This window comes from Artemia sp. Qi Xiang Cuo, chromosome 16 (assembly GCF_049724085.1).
Source record: "Artemia sp. Qi Xiang Cuo chromosome 16, ASM4972408v1, whole genome shotgun sequence".
Lineage (NCBI taxonomy): Eukaryota > Metazoa > Arthropoda > Branchiopoda > Anostraca > Artemiidae > Artemia > Artemia sp. Qi Xiang Cuo.
Genome location: NC_142809.1, coordinates 37,603,667 through 37,622,163, shown reverse-complemented (window position 1 = coordinate 37,622,163; position 18,497 = coordinate 37,603,667). Strand labels below are relative to the sequence as shown.

General features: G+C 34.1%; 1 protein-coding gene across 2 annotated transcripts in view; it reads left to right on the top strand.

The window, feature by feature from the left end:
* Window positions 1-18,497, top strand: part of LOC148942872 (unconventional myosin-IXb-like) — a 251,047-nt gene that overhangs the window by 170,269 nt on the left and 62,281 nt on the right. For both annotated transcript variants that reach the window (XM_089102722.1, XM_089102721.1), the window contains exons 13-16: window positions 4,523-4,580; window positions 8,949-9,182; window positions 11,759-11,999; window positions 12,791-12,948. In XM_089102722.1, coding sequence (XP_088958848.1) covers window positions 4,523-4,580; window positions 8,949-9,182; window positions 11,759-11,999; window positions 12,791-12,948 — 691 coding nt within the window. The remainder of the gene's footprint in view (window positions 1-4,522; window positions 4,581-8,948; window positions 9,183-11,758; window positions 12,000-12,790; window positions 12,949-18,497) is intronic.

The window sequence follows — 18,497 nt, the reverse complement described above, 5'->3', positions numbered from 1 at the left end:
TCAGTTCTTAAATAAGTGTCAATAATTCATAAACCAATACTACCAAGTCTGCTTTTTGTATATTTTTGAGGAATTAGAATTAAATCGCATCATTGACTGTCAACTTCATTGCCAGTCTACCCTTCTCTCTCCTCAGAAACTAATTCCTAGTCGCACATGCCTAAGGGAACACCAAGAAAGAGGGGACATTGCTTCCACCAGTCATTGGGGATTGGTAAATCAAAATCAGAACCAATAATGTATCTTCTTTTTGAATTTTCCTGTTATTTTCTTCGAGGATTTGGGCAAATCGGCCTCTGAAACGTTCATATATTAATTTTGATTAAGAAAGGAGTGATTAAAGTACTCTAAAAAATTGTAAAATTTAGTTTTAATGAGTAAATAAATAACTTTTTGCGTAAAAACTTTAATGACTTGCGCCAAATTTATTTTGTGTATTCAGGAAGACAATAAAGCTCAATATACTTTAAAACAGACTTGACTTAGATACAAACTTCTTTGTAGAAAATTCCATCGAATATAGTTTCTTGTTTTGAATCTGGTTTGTGCTGTCTAGGTTTTCTGTGCCTAGTTACTAAGGTGTTATGATAGCTAGGTCGAATTTACGTGTTTTTCTTATATCTGTGTTGATATGTATTCTTTTGATTAGGCAACTTGTTTTTGTTCGTCAAAAAGAGAGAGGGGAAAAATAGAGCTAATTCAAAGCAACTGAAGCCAGTCGCTTTCCACATGAGCATAGCAACGGAATTTAAGTTGACAACACTGTATCAAACTTATTTAAGCTCTAGGCGAATGTTTTCCCAACAGTATCTATTTTTCTGGTTAACTGATAAGGTTACTGAGAAAGTTGTATAAACCCTTTTTTTTACTTAGAGAATCACCTATTTATTTTGAAAAGCATAAAGCGTTAGAGTTGTCTAGGAAAAGTTACTAACACTGGAGTGGGGTTTCGTTGAAAGATTTTTCTTTTTAAAGTAAGCCTAGCTTTCGCACAGTAGAATCAAACAGTTTGTTGTATCCAACTGTAAATAAGGAATGACCAGGGAAAATAGTAGCCAAAATTGTAATTAAAGGTGCTTTGATTACAGTATGCAAATCCAAAGTACCTGTTTTACGGTGATTGCGAATGGTGGCCGGCGTTTACCCCCCCCCCTCCGGGGTAAATACCGCCCGGAAAATACCCCCTCCCCATGGAAAATAAGGCTTTCCAAATTTGAGGATTTTATTTGAGTTTTGTTTTTTTTTTATTTCCGTAGGGGGAAGGAATTTTGGCACTTGTGTATTATGCGCCCCCCAATCAAGCTTACGCTGTGTAAAACTATAAAGCACACCGGTTTTTTCGTTAGTTTCTTCGTTACTTTAGAAACAAATTTGAGCTATAGATTTGCACATTAGGGAGGGGGGAGGGTAAAGTATAGCGGGTCTGCGTGCAAAAGGTGTTAGGTACAATTATTCTACATATTAGATGGATAGATATATAAGTGTATTTTAAAGCCAAATATACGCCCATGAACACAGTAAAATAACATAAATGAAAGGCAAAAATAACATAAACTTTGATCAGCGATCATTATAAAACTCTTAGCTAAAACACTACATTAACCTAATAATAGTTCTTAATGCTTGGAAAAACGGTCATTGAAAAAAAAACACTTAACACTTGGAAAAAAAAACACTTAAATGAAACACATTACATTTACTTTATACTGGGATTATTTTTTTTTTTTCTGACTTCAAACTGTCCAAATACTTTACCCCCACCCCCGTATGTGCAAATATATAGCCCAAATTATATATTTTCCATATATTCTGTCACTTGTCTTCGTCTTTTCTCGCGCTAAGCTGAAAAAAAACTAACGAAGAAACCGGTTTTTTCTTGAGTTTTAAACAGCGTAAACTTAAGTGAGTGGCGCATAATACACAAGTACCAAAATTCCTTCCCCCTACGGAAATAAAAAAAAATAAAACTCAAATAAAATTTTAAAATTTGGAAAGCCTTATTTTCCACGGGGGGGGGGGGGGGTAAACGCCTAGAACCATTGGGAATACGTAAATTTCATCAAGTTTAAAGTTACACATCAAAAGCTACAAGCCTGAGAAATTTGCCTGATTTTCGAAAAAGGTTAAAAGCATCCTCAAGGTGGCAAAGGAGCTTAATGATAATTACACTAACAAGTCCAGCACATCAGAAACCCCAATTGAAAAGGTGTCAAGCTCATATTTACAAAAATGTGGAATTTTACTCTTTTTCACGAGAAGGATGTGTTTTTTTTATACCAGGGATAATCGTATAGAACCAATGGTCCTAGAAAAATTGGAGAAGTGCTCATTTGAACGGAGATTTTAAGTTCTAGGGTATTTTTTTTACACTTTTTGTTAGTCTAAAAGGTTGTGCGACAGCAAAGTGGCGTTTTCTGCCATTTTGTTGCATCAAACTGTAGTTTTGACCCAAAGAGGGCAAAATCGCTTTCAATTGAAAATTCTGGGATAGCCGGTTGATTTAAAATTGTTGAAAATGTATATTTTGAGCTTCCCACTTTCAGGGACAGTAATGCCGCACGGTGGTGAATTCGATCTTAATGAGCCACGTGGTCAGTATTAAATAACAGTTAATATACGCACTTATTTAAAATTTTCATTAAATCAAGTTTATTCGTTAGATGTTAGATAAAATTATGCACTGTAATGTATAATTTCGCATCAGCTATTATGGAGTAGCCTCGGGGGATCATTACGTAGGTTAGGGGAGGTGTTTGATTCCTCAAAAAGTAGATTTTCCCACCTAAATTTTTTCACTCTCCGCGAGCATTCAGGTAAATATAGAAGTGGGTCTTAGGATGTACAAATCTCTAATCTCACTTCATTTTGATTAAGCCTGAATATAGAAAGTCACATTAAAACTTACATGAATAGAAACTATTCCGTATTTGAGGAGGACTGCCACCTCCTCAACCTCCCGCTGTTTACGCTATTTTTTTTATTGCGCTTTAAAAATACTTCTTATTCCAATTCAACGGCCCTTGTGCTTGATTAGTCGATTTGAAAAATCGGGGCAGAAAGTCGAAGCCTAGCGTGTAGATCAGGGGGCTTTAGAGGGGGGCTGCATCCCTTATAGAAGGGATAATTTCTAGTCATTTTTAAGTTTTAATCTCACTCCTTACTTTTGTTTGGAAAAATCTGTTTTTAATTTGGTTGTCAAATAAATCCCAGGTCTGTTATGAAAGTTCTTTTGTGAAGGGAGCAATAAACATTCGAAATTGGAGAGAACCCTGAACTTCAATGATCTCTCCTTGGCCTAATGCAATTTTTCCCTAAAAAATGTGCGCGTACCCATGAGTGGGGGATTTATGATAGTGATCTCTTGATAATTTTTTCCAGCCTATTTCAGATAGGGTGTGGAGCTCGAAAAGAGTTGATCGCTCTCTGCTCCAACGAGATTCGCAATAAATAAACCGATGTTTAGTCGAACGATAAAGTATAAAAATACTAGTAGGACAATCCATATTATGGTCTCCAGTCTACACAAAGAAGCATTATAACCAAACTTCGAACCGCTAGATAAAAATTCAGTATCACTCCTTTCAGGGTTGTGAGGCCAGCTATGCCACGGTGAGTGTCTATAGGGTTCGCTTACATTTCCAAAAACACTTCATATCTAGACGTGATTTTCCAAATATCGTTGGTGGAAAGTTGCGTACCCCCACCCCCCGCCATTGTATAAATTCATACTCAAAGTTTCTCATATTTGTGGACACTTATTACCTTACAAGCTAAATAGGGGAAAGGTTTTCCTTTAATCTAAATACCTGAATTACTCCATGGGATTTTATTTTATAAAAATTGGAAGAAAACAAATTTCACGAGGAGGAAACCTTGTTTTGATATATTGTTGGTTATCTCCTTGAACACTATTTCCCTCCTGTTGCTAAGGGTCCACATTCTCTGGAAAATTTTCTGCATAAGTGAGCACGGTGGATTACAGCAAAAATAGCGACGATATATACGCTTTCAGTAAATGTTCCTGTTAAATTATCTTTATTAACAGTTAAATAATTAGGCTATGGAAAAATAAACGATGCAGGAGGAAGGACACTAGTTTTACTTGTTTTTAAGGCGAGTTGTCTCGACAATCACCAAATTTACTATTCATTTGATATATCCTGAATGATATGTTAATTGTGTTTCGTCAATCAGTAGGCTACTATTAGATTGGTATTGCTCAAAAGTTTGAACTTTTTGGTTACCTATATGTCCTATTTGTAGTAATTCTTGTTTTTTTTAAGTTTGGCTTTACAGTTCATAACTCATTTAAGATTTATTTATTCATCTAAAAAAAAAAAAAAAAAAAATATCAGTATCTGTTATCTTTATGTTCCATAGACTATTTATTATCATCTCTATTCGTTTTGGGTTTCATTTATTCTATGATAGTAATATCTGGTCGGTTACCTATAAATTTTAAGTACTTGCTTTTCCTTTGTTTGTTCATTTTTTTTTTTCTCACATTTTACTTGTATTACAGTTGAAAATCTACCTAAAAAGCGGGCAAGTCGACATTTACACAACGATTCTCTTCTTAGGTAAGTTTGTATTAGTACATACATTAGAACGTGTAATATTATATTTAAACATTGCATATAGATATTAATCCCAGTTGTTTTTCTTCCTTGTTTCTCGTGTTGCATGAAAAAAAGGTGATATATGCATTTATTTTTGTATTAAGATAACTTCGGCTAAGAGTTATTCTTGGGAATAGGTGTGTTTATGCAATGGGAGGCAGTAAAATTTAGTGTCAGTCACTGTTTTGGGCAAAGTCGTTAAACAAACTTGTTGCACTAGCCTGTAAAAACGTTTCAGGTCGTCACCATTTTTAAAATATTTAGCCCTTTTCCCTCTGAGTTTCCCACTATTTTTTAGTCTTGAAATATTGAAAAATCCGAATGGCTGTAATAAATGGGTCGAAATGTTGAATTTTAGGGTAGCTAGTCTGTTATATTTTCAGTCACTTGTCATATTAATCTAAGAAAGAATTAATTATTTTAGACTTTTAGGCCTACAGATTAAATAAAAATTCTTCCACCTTGCATCTAAATACATTTTTTTTTTTTTTTTTTTTATTCATATAATTTTCGTTTTGTATCTGACTCTTAATGTTCAGTCACTAAAACTTTGTTTTTTTGTTAAAACTTGGTTCTTTTGTGTGTGTAGTGAATGATTAAAATTGTTTCTTTTTCTTTAGTTCATTTCGATTAGAAGTAATTTTATAACACTTTATTCAGAGGTGTCAAAAGTCAATATTTAGGGGGAGGGTACTATATTTATCAGCTGATTGTTTTCCTATTTTTTACCAATTGAACTGTTCAGAGTCAATTTGTCCAAGTCCATAAGAGTAAACAATCCCTTCTTGGACGTTATTTCTATAATATTGAATTAAACTCGTATAGTAGGCGGGAGGAATGGGGTAACTATTTACATACGCTCGTGTAATATAGCCGCTTCAACAAAAACTAAGCCGCTGATCAGCCATTATCAACGTTAGAAAAATAGTTTAGCGCTCGATGTGAACTAGTTTAGTGTAATTTACATCTTTTTTTCCGAAAGTGTCATTATTAGTTTTACGAATGATGTCATAAAAGTAAGTTTAGCTGCGATCTAAAAGGGTTACATCTGCTCTCGGAATGTAGTTGGTTCTGAGATGTGATTGCTTGCACAACAAAAATTATGGAGAAAATCAGAAATTTCAGAGTTGTTGGTATTTTCTCATAAACTTGTGCACGGAAAAGGAAATCCACTTATTGAAATTTCAAGTGGCTCTAGCCAAAATGGTAAAAAAAAAATTTTTTAGAGTTTAATTAGCAAAAAAAAAAATATCAGTTTTTGGCAACAGTCCTCTTTTATGAAGAATATTATCTCGAAGGTATCAAGTTATAAGTGGGTCGGGTTTGATGACACTAAAACCTCGAAGAAAGAAAGTTAGGAAAACTGAACATGGTTAGATTTACATTTGAAGATTATGTATTTTTTACTTACTGTCCAAAAATAAGAGGGGCCTAATCCCTGATCCCTCCCCTCTGATTCCCCCTCCTTATGATGCCTCTGCCAATAGTCGTCATTTTTCATCCTGTGCCACAAGATTACTGTTCCTCAAGCTAGAAGCTTATAGACGTAATCATAATTCTATTTCCAAGGTTAATTGATATTGTCGTTTTTTCCTTATTCCTAGAATTGTGAAAATTGAATATTAATTTATTTTTATTCATTGGTTTGTTTATTATTTGAGATATTATCTGTGTAAATCATCCTGGTTCAATGTCTTTTTGTTAATTCATTTTGGATGTTTCCAGGTGTTCGTCGTTGCTTTGTTTATACTTGGGAGTCTGTTGCTCCCTGTTAATTGCTAATGTTTCCATTCATGTTTTGTTCTTTGTTTCATAAATTAGAATTCCTTTCCTATTGTTTTTGTAAAATCAAAAGAATTTTTGGATTATATAAGTAACAGACCACGTTAACGATTCATCTGTGCTTTGAATATAAGAGATGGTGTAAACAATTACTTTCTGTACAAACCTTATTTAGTATATTTGAGATAAGTTGAGTTTAATGATTTTCAGGAAATGACATCTGAATTAATTCTTTAGTTTCATTTACTGGGCTATTTTATTTGTTATCACCATTTTGTTTCTATTTTGCTATTTTGCCTTGTTATTTACTATTATAGTTTTGTTTACTTGCCTTGGCGTTTATTTATTTACTTTATATACTAATTCCTTTAAAATATTAATGGCAGTTTGTTCAGAAAGTGATTGTTTACCAAATCTTTCTTTTTGTATTATGATCTAAGTCAATTAACCTTATTCAGAATTGGCCTTTATCTCGATCTTAGTTTTCTGGAAAATCTGAATTTTCTTGGTAAAATTTTTTTGTAGATGAAAAAAATTTTTTTTTTTGTATCCATATTTATCCAATATAATGCATGGTGTTTAAATGATTTACAGAGATATTTATCACGTTTGTCCAGAAGATATGCTGAAATCCTATTTTATTTATGAGTAGTTGTCCCAATTTTGAAAAAGAAACAAGCACAATCAGGGACTGATGGACCTCATCTATTACGATTGTTAACCCTCTAAAAAAAACTAATATATTGTTCGAATCTAGGTGAAAAGTGTTTTATTCGCATGAAAAATGTTTCTTGTTTTTATCAACATTTTAATAGTCTTTTTAACCAACCCTCTTATAATTGGGGTTTGTTTTTTTTTTGTCAATTTATTCTTGACGAATTGTGCGTCATTTTTCATGCATACCTTGCACGAGCTACCGTTTGAAAATGTCACACTTATTTCTTCTTTTTTTTGGGGGGGGGCGCTTGATTTTTTTTATTAGAATCAAGTAGCACCATTTTATTATAAAAGACCGAAAGGGACTTTTTTTCTGAACTAAATAGCTTCAATTACTCTTGGTCGTAATTAAAATAAAAATCCAGATAAGAAGAACATTCTTTGCTAGAAAATATCGTCATTGAAGTATTTTTGGCCAATCATATAACAGTCTACTTACCTAATATACGCAACTTAACCTGGAAAAAGATGAAATTGGTAATTACTATGATTGTTTTCTCTATTGTGAAAACTGTTCTTTATCTTGATTGGAAACAATCGTTGATGTAAGATCTCTTTTTTTCTTTTTTTTTCGTCTACAAAGAATTTTTCAATTTTTTAAAGAAAATAGACACTTTTCATTGGATTGGTTTCTCCAAAAAGAAAAAATTAGTAGCTGAACAAGGTGCTTGCAGTGCATGAAATACTATGTGGTCAACTTTGTTCGGTAAAGCGAGTAAAATCATATTTGGTCAAATTTTGCAGAATTGTGTTGTGTCCCAAACAATGTATGTACTAATGTATCAATGTATTTCGTCCATTGAGTATTTTGAATAATTAGATGGATAATTTTCATTTATTCCATTATTATTAAATATTATTCTGCCATTCACCGATCCTACACTAGTATATGCTGAAATACTCTTGAACTCAGTCTTGATTTTTGCAGTCTTTTGTCTTAGAATTGGAGACTCAAAAGAAGAGCAAGGCTTGTTCTCTTCTAATCGTCTTGTACGTGAATTAGAACAAGATGATATTTGCTCGTAGTTCTGTATAAGCCTCCTAAGTTTTAGAATCCTTATAACCCTTATTGCATCAATTAAGACTGGACTTGATTCTATCACTAACCTATGGTAGGAAGGACTTTATGGTTAGTATTTGCGATGCTAAACCGGAAACTAGCATTGATCCACACGAAAGGATTTATCTTAGTCGGTAATCTAATTAGTCTGAATTATCTATGGTCTTTAAAGTATAGTATATTGTAAATATATTGAATATTGACTAAGGATAACATTTTTTTGGGAGGGGGGCGCGGGGGGAGTATGAGGGTGGGATGGCTGGCTAATATCGCACTGCTTCACTTAAATGCCATTTTTATCAAATAATCAGCTCAAGATTTATGTTGGGTTGTGAAAAAACTAGTTTGATTACAATCAAAAGTTACAGTCTCGGTCTTTAGTGAATATTTCTGAAATTTGTTGTTCAAAAGCCAAATTGATGAATTCTACTGAGAAGAGTGGCGGAGGATAAGATGCTGAGTACCAATACCCTGACAAAAATTGGGTTTGGGGTTTTGTTGTGGGAATGTCATAAGAACATGTAGTGTGGAGCTCTTCAAATTAGATTCTGAAAACCTTATTTGTTTTCTGCAAAAAACTGCCAAAAGGCTCTTTTAAATTTTCGTGCTTAATATTTAACGGTTTGGCCCTAAAATCTCAATTGTTCGAAACATTTGTTAGTTGATTTGGCTTCTGAACGGATCATGCAGTTTCAAACATTATTTGTTGGTGTGCTGTACTTAAGTCCTTGCTTATGTAGACTGTCCTTAACGCACCTCTAATCCTATAGTGAGCAACCCTTTTTGCACCGGCCTCTAAGGCGAATTCAAGCATCTGATACAAATATTGTAAAGATGAACGTTGATCGCATGCCTCTTCGAACCACAGTTGTAAATGGTCACACTACCTCTTCACCGCACCCTGCTATTCAAAAACGCATCTCAAGATTTAGTAGCGTTTTTATTGCTGCAGAAACTAATAACAATGTTGAGGAATGGTTAATTACCAAGGCTGATAAGATTGTGTGAGTTATTGTCTTTGCTTTTACTCTTTTCTTGTTTGCCTGCTTGCTGCCTACTTGACTGCTTGATGGTGTCAGGTCTGTTGCTAGATGTTTAATTTCTGGTTTACTGTTTAAAGAAAACAAGTTGTAGTGCTAGTATTTGATGTAGTCCTATTTTTAATTATATTACTTTCTTTATTTTTACTCTTATTGCATTTTTTTTCTTTTTTTTTCTACAAGAAAAACAACTTAGTTTTTCTTGCCGCTCAAACTCATTAACCGAGCAAACACTCTGATAGTTCTCGTACTGAATGCACGACTAATACATACATTGTAACATGTTAACCAAAATCAACAGAGCAAAGGCGCCATTTTGATCTATTCTTTTTTTTTTGTTCGGGGAGGGGGAGGAGGTACGGAGGGGGCTTAGGCATTTTCTGTTAGAGGTAAGAATGCAGGGAAAATGTCTGTTATATCTATGCAAAGTACTTGCCTGTTTTTATCCATGCTGAACTGTTGAACCACGGGATGGGAGGAAGGGGGATCCACTGGCCCTCTCCAAATGGTATTCGAGATTTTCAAGGTAATTAGAAGGGTCTTGAGCAGATTCAGAAATTCTCGTCACAAAGATTCTTCTTTTTTTAGCCTTCAAAGATTCTTTTTTTGCAAATAATTTGTATATGATGTAAGTTTACCACAAGGGGCCTTCCTTTAGGCTTAGCCTAGTTACTCTCCAATCGCTTTTGACTATTAAAAAGGGAACTAGCAGTTTCAATTTCCAATCGAATGATTCCTTTTTGAAGTTTCTATGACAACACTTTCTATAAAAAAAAAAAAACTTATATGCCCCCAGGGCATAATTTACACCCCTTGCCCTGAGGGGTCTGAGGAGGTTATAATCTTAAAAGACCTAATTTCCATAGCTTTCAGCTACGTTGAACAACATGGATATCTCAAAATTTTGATTGCTTGTGTCTGGCGAAATGGTGGGCTTGAGAGCGGGGCTAGTTACCCTCCGATCTGTTTCGACTGTTGAAAAGGGCACTAGCCCTTACAGTTTCCAATTGAATTAGCCCTTTTTGAAGTTTCTTCGACAACGCTTTCTATAAAAAACCTTATATGCCCCCAGGGCATATCTTACAACCCTTGCCCTGAGGGCTCTGGGGGAGTTTCCTCCTCAAAGACATAATGTCCAGATCTTTCAACTACGTTGAACAAAATGGCTGTCTCAAAATTTTCATTGGTTGTGTCTGGGGAAATGGTGGGCGTGGAAAGGGTGTTAGTTGCCTTCGAATTACTTTCGAACAAAGAAAGAAAGAAACAAATAAATAATACATTGTGAAAACTGTATATATATATATATATATATATATATATATATATATATATATATATATATATATATATATATATATATATATATATATATATATATATATATATATATATATATATATATATATATATATATATATATTTACGACGCTCTAACTTTCAGAATCGTTCCCAATGAATCAATGACATCAAGCCCAAAGTAGGGAAAAATGTATTCAAAAAATTTGTCTACATAAAAAATTGCAATATTTATTGCAAATTGCAATATGTAAAAAAAACTTTCCTTCTGCTTCATAAGGAATATAGTAATATTTCTCTTTTCTTATTCATATACAATGTCTCAAGAATTTAGGAAATGTTCCTAAGTTCTTTTCAACATGGCATCTACCAGAATCGTGCTTGTCGAAAAAAAGTGCAAAATTTGAACATCAGTCGGAAAAAATTGATATCATTTTGATGCAGGATATATTTTTTCTAGAAAAGTATAGGTCTTGAAGTTTGTTGTTGTGTAAAATTCATCCTGATCCAATACACCTCAGTAATTCCTTTGTGCTGTATTTTATTCGTCGCTTTAACTTAGAACTCGGCATTTCATTATAGAGTGTTGACCTTGAGGTCGAAGTTTACTTGCTTTTTGCTGCTTACAGTTGTTTTATAGCTCTTTGCTTTACTAATTTTTTTTATATATGTATATTTTAACATGTTCAAGATATCTCAGATATACTCTAGTGAATAAATATATTCTATAACACACTTTTTGTTTTCACTTTTTTTTTGTGTGTGTGTGTGATTCTTTAACTAAAAGAAATTGGAGTGTTGCAGCAGAAAATGAGTTCACCTATTCTATCTTCATTCGGTTTCCTCATTGACTGTCATCAAAAAGCTGTGTATACCATGAACATTTATAAATAAATTCTTATTTATTTATTCTTATTTCATCTTAGTTATTGTATTATGTAAATGATCCTAAATTATCAGGAAGCTGTTCTAAGACCTTACTGGCTAAACATGACGTAGAAAAAGAAATGTAAAATAAATAAACGAGGAAAATTTTTACCCCGCATAAACCAGAAAATAATGCAAATTATTCTACCAAGACCTCTGTTTAGCCGTTCTCAATGCAAAAAGGAAAACATTGTAAATGTAGTAAAAAATTGAATTCGTAATAAAGAATATGACAACGGCAATCACTTAGTTAATTGAATAAATTCATTGCTTTATTTCTATACTTATAATAAAGTGTTTTTATTTATTTTGTTCAGGAAGAGTCGACTTAATCGGTCTCGTTCGTCACGCCCAGTGAAGACAGTAAAAAGTTTGAATTCAGTGAAGAATTTGGCGATGCAAGTGTGTACTAATACAGGTCATCATAAGGGACCCGGCTCAAGAAAAATTCCAGGAACAGTTTGTGCCCAGTTTCAAATCTCATTGCAGAGTCTACTTATAACCTTGAACAATGCTAATCCCTTTTTTGTTCGATGCATTAAGAGCAATAGTGATAAGGTAAGCTAAAAATAATAAACCTTAAAAACTGTAGGGTTGTTCTATTTTCGGATTTGTATGCTAGTCTTTTAATAGTAAGATTCTCGGTGCTGTTCCATATTTAACACGTCTAAAGGTTTGGACAATAGAGCCTCTAAATTTCTAATTCTAAACCTCGATTAACGATGAAAAAGACGGGTCTAATAACGCAGCCGAGATTGGACATAAACGTTTATCAATCTGTGCCTACTTTGGCGCACTTAGTAAAAACAGTAAGGCCCCCACAAGTTATCTTTTTTTTTTCCTGTCCATTTAGCATTGAAGGGGTGGTACGGCTCGTTCGACTGGAAATTTAAAGTTCTAGTAAGTTTTTTTTTTCTAGGAGTCGAAGGTGATTGGAGTAAAGTAAAATGCAATCTTTACAAAAAAAAAAAAAAAAAAAAAAAAAAAAAAATAGTGATTGAGTTTTAAGATTGTAATTAATGAGTACAGTCAATTCGTTATAATTAAAAAATACAGGAAATTAGTTCTAATTAGCTAATAAATACAATTATAATTATAGTTAATCATAGATCCTGAGGTTGTGTAAGCCTGTTTCATTAAGGTTCAATTGATGATATTCTGTTGGTATCGCCTCTGCATGGCAGAATTTTTCTTTTAAAAGTCAATAAGCCTCGCCCGTATTGTAAGGGCTACGTCTCTTGATGTAGTTTATTATACCTCAAAGACATTTGTTGCCCTTCTTCTCAGGAAGAGGATAACTAAGAAATTGACTATAGAATACCTACCTGAAGTTAAAATTTTATTTTAAGGCACCTCATATATTCGACGAAGCCAACGTCCAACGTCAACTGCGATACACTGGTATGTTGGAAACAGTTAGAATACGTCAATCAGGTTTCAATGTTCGTCTAACTTACGAAGAATTCATACATGTGTATAGGATATTACTACCCAAAGGCTTATTAAGGTATTTATTACTCCGCTTAAAGTGATCTATTAAAATACCGTTGATTCTGAATTTAGAGAATCATTCTTTGCTTTGGAGCCCAATTTCGTCTTACTTTCCACAAAAAAATTTAATATTAATCATTTGCAAGAAGAAATAATGTAAGACCCTGAAATATTGAATATCGGATGGGTCAAAAGCATTTTTCCATTGAGGGCAGGGAGTGGTAACAGAAATGTGTGTACTATTACAATGTTTCATTTATATGGGGTGGGGGACTCCGTCGCATCCCACCCCTGTGTTATTTTTTATTTGACTTTAATTGTCCCAATAAAATGCTATCGGTTGTGAATTAAATATTAAGAACTAAATATCCATAGAGAACCATTTGCATTTTCTTTTAGCGGGTTTTAAGGCCGATTGTGCCTTTTTGACATAAAAGAGTTTTGGCAATCTCAAAAACCAATGTTATCGCTAAAATCCGTTTGACAGACGGAACCGACTTTCAAAAGCCATTACGCATTTGCTAAAAAAAAACCGCAAAACAAAAACCAACAAATGCATTCTCATGTCTGTGACGTCTCGCAATAAAAGAAATATCTTCAGGAATTCTCTGAAAATCACTTACATAGAGAAAATCACTAAATGTACAAATAAATTAAGGGAATGTCCGCTATTTCCTTTTTTCTTCAAACTCTCAAAGAGGTTTAACTTTTTGAAGAGGTTTTGCTCGAAAAAATTATCTGTCTTTTTTGGCAAGTATTAAGTGATTATTTTTTCTTTTTGTATATTAAGAGTAAAAAAAGAAGTACCTGTGCATGAAAATCACTAGAAATCATTATCGGAAAATATATTTCTTGGGAGAAAAAAACAAGGTAACTAAAACTAATGACAAATATTTTTGGGCAGGAGCCATGGCGAAATGCACGTACTTAAAGGGAGGAGGAGGGTGGTCTTGATTTTTTTTACCAGGTTTTGAAACCTAACGTGTGTCTAATGAATACAGACAAGGAACTAACGTGTCTGGGGGGGGGGGGGTGGTTCACGTCTAGATAGTCAATGGGCATGAGCTATCCTTCAGGGGAAAGTAGCAGTGATTCTGACCTCTTCAATTTGCTTATATTTACTGTAAATATTATTTATTATTATACAAGTATTACAGTAAGTAAGTAACTTACTGCCAACTACAACCTCTACTTTATCTTAATAAAGATAAAATTTTAAAAACTACAAAATAATTATAAATGTTAGATTATTTATTTCAGATTTGCGCCCCTAAAATTTCTGCGCCTGGAACAAATGCCCCCTCAACACCGCTTTTAAAACCACCTGTTGAGAAAGGGGTGTTGGAAAACTTGTGAAAAACACAAGCTTAAATGTGTTTTAAAGATGTGTGAAAATTTTGATGATTCTGGTTCAAATTTTCTCACATTATTCTAAGGGAGAATCGAGTCTCTTTGTTGATAAGGGCCATCACAAATAATGAGCCAAAGCTGAGGCTGGACCATTAATTGGATTCATTAATTTGTTCAAAGTTGAGCTGCTTTCACTGTTAAGATTGTCTTCACTTTCTGTTATTTTGTTGCTATAAGAAGACATAGATGACAATCAAATCCCTTTTCAATACCTCCTTCTTCTTGTTCCTCTTTCCGTTACTTTTTTAAGGTGATTCTGAGCCAAAGAAAGAAAGTTAGGAGCTCTGCTCTTTTTTGGTTTTAATAGCCTGTTAGAACCAATTAAAATTGATACAAATTATATTTTTAATAACATTATAAAACACGTCAAGGTTGAGAGCTAGACAAAGCTCGTTTTTATGGAATTGGTTAAGGATCCGAAAGTTTGGCTAATTACATTGCTGAGTCTACGGACGTGCTTATTCTGAATTAATAATTCACAGGATACATAGCAGCCTAGCTTTCCCGATCCTGGGACCGTATGTACATGCGCTTTTTCACCTGATGGGGGGAGGGATGTACCAAGCGGTTAAAAAGAAAAATAGTCCATTCCTTCCCCAAGTTTTCAATAGGACATTTTTCTTCAAACGATAACAAAGCAAAGTTATTATTTAGCAAAGACTTTACTTGGTTAAATTCAAAAATGTTACAGAATACATAAATAAACAATGCACACGCATCAATCAAACATGTAAGTTCGTTACCACGAGCTGTTTGATTTACAGACGAACTCTTTCGGATAGCAAAACGGCTATCTGTCAGCTCCCTCCACTTGCTCTGGTGTTCGGCTGTCACGAACCATTCTTGGCAGCTCTGGCCGTCGACCCTCCTATATAGCTCTTACAGATGTAAGCTTTGTTTAAGACGACACTCTATGTTTACAGACTTACAGACGAACTTGACCAACTGTATTATCAGCATGGGACATATATTATTGACAAGGAACCCACATGTTCTGAAAGGCTCGTACAATGACAGTGAAAGAGAGAGGAAAAAGATTGAAACCCAGATGATTTGAATATAGGCGAAGAAGAGAATGCGATATACAAATAGTGAACATGTTAAATCATTTTAAGTCTAGGCAGATTATACGTGCCTTTCTAATTTCACTATGTTTTTGTGCCTATTTTTGGTACCGCATTTTGTTCTTCGTTATCACCACTGTCAACTCGGATAGGTTCCAGCTAACACGTGGTATCAGTAGATATCTATTGATGCTGTCACAAAGCCTTGGAAAGAGTTACTTGAGATTCAATTCTGAGGGCAATATCAGTGACTCTAAAAGATAATATTAAGGTGCACATTGAGGTTTTCATTTGAATGACTGTGAAAGGAGATATCCAGGAAGCTCATTGCAGCGCTAATCAAATCTAAAGGCCTGATAGCTATTATTGGCACGGAAATGGTAACCATCGCTGGTACCAGATATTTGCGTGGAAATGGCTCTGCACCACTTTATTGGAGTGGAAAGCCTCGTTGGCGCCAAATACTGTAATGGAGAGCCTTGCGGTCACCAGTATTGCACCGTAAATATTGAGTATGTTAATACACTATTACGGTATACCCTGTTCCAGGGTATGGTAACGTGATCGAACCATCAAACAGCCAACTCTAGGCCAAGGGTGCCCCACCTGGGTCACCACTAATATCTCTAGCTATCTCTTTGAGCGGTAAACGGGCCCCCCCGTGGATATACTAATCGACGGTATTTCTCGCAAACTCTTTCCCTACCCTGCCTGGGTTCCTGCAAAAATAATCTCACATGACTGTAGAAAATAGCTTACTTGTATTCTTCCAAAGGTCACAAAACCATCTATAAACTCTCAAGACAGACTCCCTAAATGGGGTCTCAATGTTTGCTCTCAAAAACAGACTAAAAACTAAATCACTAGTTCTCTACAACGAACTTTGCTTAGGGATGGAATTTGGAATGGCACTGGCCAGCTTGCTATGTTAAAACTTAAATTAAGAGCTTCTTTTAAATAATATTATATTTCATTGGCAATGATCAAGAAGACAAAAATAGAATTTAGCTTGAAAGCCCACATATTGTAAAACAAGTATAACTTAGCAACGAGACTTTAACTTATCATGGAAAATTATACTATAGGCAAATCTAAGCAAATGTAATTACAGAAACGGCAACAAGTCATGTATCTGAAAAAGAGAAGAAACAGTGGTGAAACCCCTGCAGTTATATGCTGAATATATTCACCGAAATATTCTACTTTAGGCTGCTTCTTACACCGAAGAAATAAAGATTTATTTGCGAACGAAAGGTGCATGAATTCAGAATTTATCTGAGAAAAAAAATTATCTTGCATGAGCTTTAATGCCGGTTTTTTCCAAGGAAATTAGATGTTATGGGAGGGGCTCATGAATGAGTTTATTGCTTTACTGAAATAATGTCTTAAATTGCTTTTTTATGTGGTGCAAAAGGTATACGTATCTATAGCGCGGGTCCATTAAATTAGGACCAACAGCCTCACAAACGGAGTGAATAACATAGCGAGCAATTCATCATCTGAAGTAAAGAGTGAGTCACACAGAGAACCACGTGAAGCTACATCAGTGGTTCCCAACTGATTTTATGCTATGCGTCACCTAGACATTTCTCAATTATTCTTGCCCCCCCCCCTCGTGATATTTAGATTTTGTTATTCAAAATTTTAAGTGTTCACCTGAAGGAAGCTTTAAAGACTATTAACTTGGTTCTTTTTCCGGTCGTCCTCTAGGCATATTTATCCTGATGAAAAATAGTGTTTGAAAACAACACCCTTATACAATGTATAGTGTTATTGCAATAATATCATGGAACTTTTGTGCTCTTTAAATACATATGAGTATGACGTCATTTACACGAAAAGTGTTTTTTCCAAATAAATACTCTAAAGTATAATCAGCCGAAGGATGCATGTCCTTCCCATGACCCACCAAAATACTGTCATGCTCCATCAGTAGTGCCTGCGTCCCACGTTGGGAACCATGGGTCCAATCCATGAAAGACTCAGAAAACTTTGTTAAAACACACATTTTTCTTAGATTTTCTCAACGTTTTTCAAGTTTCTTTGAAAAAAGTTTCAAGTATCTTTGTCAAAACTGACATACAAATGACAAATAATGTTTATAAATATGAGGTCACTGACATGAATTTTTTCGAAAAATAAGGCTCTAAACGACTTTTCTCTAATTTGTGACCTATCTAGATAGTTTTTTAGGCCAGAAAATTCTAGGGTGCGAATTTTCAAAAAAAAAAAAAATGCAGCCATTAAAAAAAAATATACATACGCAGTTGCTCGTTTACAGAGATTGTAGCCACCGTGCCCCGGTACGGCTACGTGGCAGACTTGTATATATTGATTCTTGTTGTCACTTGTTTTCTAACTACAGGCTCTTATTGATGTCGTGGCGTCATCATAGGTTCGACACAACCATCCTGGGAGAAATATAATTTCTTCCTTAAAGTTGTGACCTATTTAGATCTTTCTTTCCCCTCTCACGAGCATCCGGCGCATTAAAGCTTTTTATGAAATTGCTTTTAATTTTTTTTCTTATTTGTGTTCTTTAATTCCCTGAGTGTAAGTGGGGAGTCCTTAATAACAGTTGGTTTAATTTATAATCATTATAATGCTCAAGCCTTTATAATAGAAAATTATGTGAGTCCAATCTAGTAATTGACAATTACTTTTTTTTTGTATTATCACTGAAAAAAAATGGAAAAAAGATTCAGTAATTAGCGATTATTGATTGTAATTTGTTTTAAAACTCACTCGTTATGCACATCAGGACTTTTTTCTATGAAGGAAATTGTCCTTCGTATATAAAGCTGGATCCTTTATAATGTAAAGTTATGCGAGTCCAATCTGGCAATTGAAAATTATATTTTTTGTATTTTCATTGAAAAATCGAAAAAATCGGATAGTTTACGATCATAATCAATTATGTTGATCAGAATACTGTTTTATTTTTTTGCGAAAGAAATTTTCCTTCGTATGATAAAGCAGGAGTCTTTATAATGTATTATTATGCAAGTCCAATCTGGCAATTGAAAATTATATTTTTTGTATTTTCATTGAAAAAATCAGATAGTTTACGATCATAATCAAATATGTTAAT